Below are 5,962 nucleotides of genomic sequence, written 5' to 3' on the forward strand. Positions count from 1 at the left end.
TTTTTTTTTTTTTTTTTTTGGCTGCATTGGGTCTTTGTTGTGCGCGTGGGCTTTCTCTAGTTGCAGCGAGTGGGGGCTACTCTTCGTTGAGCTGCGCGGGCTTCTCATTGCGGTGGCTTCTCACTGCAGAGCACGGGCTCTAGGCTCGCCGGCTTCGGTAGTTGCAGCACTCGAGCTCAGTAGTTGTGGTACGGGGCCCTAGAGTGTGCAGGCTTCAGTAGTTGTGGCGCAAGGGCTTAGTTGCTCCATGGCATGTGGGATCTTCTTGGAGCAGGGATAGAACCCGTGTCCCCTGCATTGGCAGGTGGATTCTTAACCACTGCGCCTCCAGGGAAGTCCCGCATTTCTATCAGCTTGTTGGCTTCCTTGTAGATGAACAGCACAGCCAGTACTCCAAATTGCTGCTGGCCTCGAAGGAGCAGGTGCTGCACCGGGTGGTTCAGGAAGAGAAGGCAGCACTAGAGCAGCAGCTGGCAGAGGAGAAGCACACTCCCGAGTCCTGCTTTATTGAGGCAGCTATCCAGGAGCTCAAGGTGAGATGATGCACTGGAAATGGGATGGGGTTGTGGGGATTAGTTACTTCAGCCCCACATTTAAGATTACAAGCGGGGAATGGCTAAAAAAGTAGGTTTGCTCTGGGCTTTGGTGATAGGAGAAGGGGTTGACCTAGGGATTTTTAAACTGCTCTCTGGAGCTGAAAGGAACAAGTCAGGGTGATCTTATAACTGAGACCCTTGAGTTTCTAGATTAGCTGTGTTCTTAATTAAGCAAAGTGGGTTTTTTTGTTCTTTAGGAAAACACTTGGATTTATTTTTGGAGATGTTTTATTTGAGGGACATTGTGGAGAAATTACTATGGCCTCTCCAGTGGGCTCTAGCAATGCCTGCTGAGGATTTTGGAGCAGCAAGAATTATCCAAATATAGAATCCCTTATGTCCTGTATTGTCTACAATAGAGATTCTTAAACTTGAACAGGCATCAGAATCACTGGTTGGTGTGTTGCACCCTGAGAGACTGATTCAGTAGGTCTAGGCTCAGTAAGCTTAATAATTTGCATTATCACAAGTTCCAGGGTGGTTCTGATGTTGCTCATCCCCAGATCACATTTTGAGAATCACTGATCTATATTACATATATTAGAACAATGAAAGCCCCCATGAAAGGGGCTGTGTTATTTTTATCTCACTTAAGCTCCATAACCTGGTGTGATAGAACAAGTATCCCCTTTCATGGATGAGGAGATGGAATCATGGGTTAGATAATTTACTTGAGGACATATAACTAGTAAGAGGTGAAGCTGGTATTTGAATTTCTATCTCTCTGACTCATAAGTCCTCTTTGGGCAGTGTTCTGTGTATTTATTGGGCTGGCCAAAATGTTTGTTTGGGTTTTTGTAATGTCTTACGAAAAACCCGAACGAACTTTTTGGCCAACCCAGTACTTCTAAATTTCTTTCTGTAGTGCGGAGCATTTGTTCAGATGCATTTCAGGGAGAAGAAAAGCTGCCTAGAAGTAGAGCTGTCCGGGTTGAGGTGGGGGTTGCCCAGACTCTTTGTCTCTTGCACTGGGGCTCTCTCAAAGCTTCGCTCGTAAAAACTAGAAGACTAGTTCTGTGTCCTGGGATTTCTGTTCAGGAAGCTTTTTTGTAGTGTTGTCGTTATCTTTGTTAGAGATGCTAAGCAGAGTGCCATCCCATTTGAGTACTAGGTGTTTTTGCTTCCTGCTTCCCTTAAAGATTGAGAATTTTAAGTACTTAGACTCTTCCTTTTTGCCTTTTAACTTTTGCTCCTGTTGAGGAAGGCCATTGTAAGATTTGGCCCTTCAAACTAAGTATGTTTCTGGTTTTCTCTCTGGTGCTCTAGACTCGGGAAGAGGCTCTGTCAGGATTGGCTGAAAGCAGCGGGGAGGTCGCTGGTGTCGTGGCTGCTCTGGAACAACTGGTGCTGATGGCTCCCTTGGCGAAGGAGTCCGTTTTTCAACCCAGGAAGGTTAGTGTCCCAGTTACAGACTAAATGGCTGCCATTCCTCAGGTGCTGCTCTTCAGCTGTTAGGCCCTGTTGTGAGGTCTGAACTTTTTTGGGATAAGAGGGAACTATGAATATTTCCTATGTGCTTTTTAATTAATTAATTAATTAATTAATTAATTTTTAAATTTTTCCAATGTGCTTTTTCTATGTGTGTTCTTTCCTCAGTGATGTTAAATCAGTGAACGTGACAGCTAAGGTAAACCTCAAGAGAGCTTGGTTCCTGTGCCTGCCTTTGCCACATGTTCTTTCTGTGACCTACAGTTTGTCCCAACAGGGCATGCTGGAGTATCTGTCTGCTTTCGATGAAGAGACCACAGAAGTTTGTTCTCTTGGCTCTCCTCCTCGTCCTCTTGCTCTCCCTCTGGTAGAGGAAGAGGAAGCAGTTTCTGAACCAGAGCCTGAGGGGTTGTCAGAGGCCTGTGAGGACTTGGAGTTAGCAGAAGACAATCGTGGAGAGGGGACCATTTGTACCGAGTCCAGCCAGCAGGAACCCGTCACTAAGCCAAGCATCACACACCTGAGCAGCTCTCCTTGTTATTACTTTTACCAAGGTGAGTGTCCCTGAGGAGGAGGGCTGGGTTGCTGCTTAATGATTCAGAGACGTGATCTGGCTCTCTGAGCAGAGGGAGGTATTGCCGCTAGCTCCTGGGCAGATGGGGTCTGTTGTGCCTCAGCTTGGGGAGGGAGAGTCGGGCCTGGGGTAAGGAGGGCCTGACTTGAGGACTGGCCGAGAGTACTGTGTGATGGAGCCACTTGTCTTCAGCGGAGGATGGGCAGCACATGTTCCTGCACCCCGTGAATGTGCGCTGCCTCGTGCGGGAGTATGGCAGCCTGGAACAGAGCCCTGAGAAGATCTCAGCCACGGTGGTGGAGATCGCTGGGTATTCCATGTCTGAGGTAAGGGCCTGCCTTGCGAGGTGGAGGGGCAGGAAGCGGCATTAACCTAGTCTCTTTGTGGTGGGCCCAGCTGAACCAAGTTCACAAACTTTCAAGGCCTTTAGTCTTGAAAGGTTTTAAGTCTTTTTTTTTTTTTTGCTGTACGCGGGCCTCTCACTGTTGTGGCCTCTCCCGTTGCGGAGCACAGGCTCTGGACACGCAGCCTCAGCGGCCATGGCTCACAGGCCCAGCACTCCGAGGCATGTGGGATCTTCCCAGACTGGGGCACGAACCTGTGTCCCCTGCATCAGCAGGCGGACGCTCAACCACTGTGCCACCAGGGAAGCCCTTTAAGTCTTTTTGTTAGTGATGGTGCCTGTGAATTTTTAAAAAGTTAAATGACCCTCCCTCACTGTGCTGGGGTTCTGTTAGGTCACTCACCACTGCTCCCTGTATCACAGGTTCATTTATTGTGGTTTGGGAATAGAGATGTCTCCTACTTTCAGAGATGAGTTTGTTTTTGTTTCTCCTTATTGCTTGGGAGAAAATGGCAAGAAAACAAAGTCCTTGGAGGCTTTAAGGTAGCTTACACAAGCTCGTTATGAATTTTTGGTTTAGCAGGTACCTATGAATTAGTGTCTGATAATTTACATATGTGAATATTTGCTCTTTGAGAGTTACAGTTGTATTGATCACAAATTTGTTAAAAGCCTTAAATTTAGAGATTTTTTAAGTACTGTGAACTTTCCATCAAATATGCAGAAAAAGAATTAAAAGAAAATTAAATTAATGGCCTTCATTTTTTATTATTTTAGGCCAAGCTTTGTTCAGTAGGGAAACCTGCTTTATCTGCCTTCCCAGTTATCATTAATTCAGTCAGTGGTTCCCAGATTTTTTTCCCAGTAAATAACTCTTACTTCCTTATTCTCCCCTGTTTGTTGTGGACCCCCAGAAAAGCTGAAACAGCTGATCACCTTTAGATCATTACCAGCCTCCATTCATTCATTTGCAGCACACACCAAAAGACTGCTTTTGGTTGCTTATTCTACCTTACGGTAGGTTAATTGACAATTTCTGTTCAGCTTTTCGAAAGCTGATAACTTGAGCACTAACTCTTGGAGCCCCATTGCCATCTGAGAGGGTGTGGTATACTGCCTGATATCTGGGGTGGGAACCTCTGCTCTTAGAGTTAGGCCTGGTCTTAGTTGAGCATCGGTCCCTTTTCCCTTGTAGGATGTGCGACAGCGTCATAGATACCTCTCTCACTTGCCGCTCACCTGCGAGTTCAGCATCTGTGAACTGGCTCTGCAGCCTCCTCTGGTCTCTAAGGAAACCCTAGAGATATTCTCAGGTGAGAATGCCCCCTACTTTGCTTCCCTTTTTAGTGGAGTTTAGGGATTCTTCCTTACAAGAGGAAGTAAGGAGCTTTTGTCACGAGTCTCAGAACCTCCTGATACGCTCCATCCATTCATCCAATCCAGCTGGGCCCACTCGTGTGCCCTTAGCTACCTAGCCAAGTGGGAGGAGTCAATGGCCAGGTTGTCCTGCGTCTGCCTCCTCACAACCTCACCAACCCGCAGATGATATTGAGAAGAGGAAGCGGCAGCGCCAGAAGAAGGCCCGGGAGGAACGTCGCCGAGAGCGCCGGATTGAGATGGAGGAGAACAAGAAGCAGGGCAAGTGTAAGTTGAAGAGCTCTCATCTCAATGATGAGCACAACTGTGCATCATTGTACAGAGATCCCGTGCCTGGGCCCAGGGGCCAGACTGTTTAGGTCGTATGTCAGGTCTGCCACTTGCTTTCTTCAGCTCTTAAATGTGAGTTGTGAGAGTACTTCCTTACTTGCAGGCTTATGCATAGTGGGTGAAAAAACTCTGGGTGGGCGGGGGAAGGGAATTGGAGATCTGCTGCATGTTGGGGATAACTGGCCCTGTGCTCTCTGGATACATTGTTGGCCTCACCTTTGACTCTGGAGACATCTGTACATAGCAAGTCTACCAGGAGAGTCTGAAATAGTAGAGACCTATTGACAAACTAGGAAATACGTGCAGGAAGTTAGATTTGAGCTCCTTAATACCAGTAAGTATAATCTTTTGATCTGGTTCTTAAACATAAGCTTCACTGAACCAGGGATTGTGTGACATGAGGGTCTAGTTAACCTCCTGAAAACAAGGAATTGAGTCCTTGGCTAGGGAAAGGACTTAACTGTTTTGACTCCATGTGGTAAACATAAATTTTACTTCTTCAACTGGGGTAAGTGTATAGCTGGCATACCAGTGTTGTGTAGCTGTTTAGCACAAGTCCTGAATAGTTGAGAAAAGTGATGTTTCAGGAGCAAAGGCTTTTTTGTTTTAACTTTTTATTATGGAAATATTCAAACACAAGTATACAGAGTATTATAGTTAACCCCCGGGTTTATCACCTAGCTTCAACCAAGAAGAGTTAGAGCAAGGCTTTTATACTAAAACAAAGACATATTATAAAGTGACAGTTACTATAAATTTGGGTTTTAAAGCTCTGTCTCCATCATTCAGACCCCTGGGGGATTCATATTGACTGTCCACAACTGTTGGAAAAGATTTGAGGAATTCTGTACGTGGGCCTACCATTCTCGTCTTTGCTTTGCAGACCCAGAAGTCCACATTCCCTTAGAGAATCTACAGCAGTTTCCTGCCTTCAATTCCTATACCTGCTCCTCTGATTCTGCTTTGGGTCCCACCAGCACCGAGGGCCATGGGGCTCTCTCCCTTTCTTCTCTTAGCAGAAGTCCAGGTTCCCAAGCAGGTAAATAGAGTTGGGATTTAAAGAATCAAGTTGACCACCAGCCACAGACCTTAAGCAAAGCCCTAGTGTCTGAATTTACAACTGTGATCTCGGCATGGTGGGGGTCTTTATGGGACTAACCTTACTTGGGTAGTTAATAGATTCCTGAGATCCATCAAATTGCTACCATTTGATTCACTTTTCATTTGGCTGTACCTACTTAGCTTCTAAAAATCTCAGGCAGCTCATACAGCAGGATGGTTAAACCTAGATTCTTTTTTTTTTTTTTTTTTTTT

The 5,962-nt window shown here is 46.0% G+C and overlaps 1 protein-coding gene across 1 annotated transcript in view; it reads left to right on the forward strand.

Annotated features, from left to right (window-relative positions):
* RNF10 (ring finger protein 10) overlaps nt 1–5,962 on the forward strand; it is a 33,098-nt gene that overhangs the window by 19,867 nt on the left and 7,269 nt on the right. The window contains exons 7-13 of the mRNA XM_007448193.1: nt 373–533; nt 1,863–1,988; nt 2,302–2,578; nt 2,791–2,924; nt 4,137–4,254; nt 4,484–4,585; nt 5,532–5,687. Coding sequence (XP_007448255.1) covers nt 373–533; nt 1,863–1,988; nt 2,302–2,578; nt 2,791–2,924; nt 4,137–4,254; nt 4,484–4,585; nt 5,532–5,687 — 1,074 coding nt within the window. The remainder of the gene's footprint in view (nt 1–372; nt 534–1,862; nt 1,989–2,301; nt 2,579–2,790; nt 2,925–4,136; nt 4,255–4,483; nt 4,586–5,531; nt 5,688–5,962) is intronic.

Source organism: Lipotes vexillifer, unplaced genomic scaffold (genome assembly GCF_000442215.2).
Source record: "Lipotes vexillifer unplaced genomic scaffold, Lipotes_vexillifer_v1.1 scaffold236, whole genome shotgun sequence".
Lineage (NCBI taxonomy): Eukaryota > Metazoa > Chordata > Mammalia > Artiodactyla > Lipotidae > Lipotes > Lipotes vexillifer.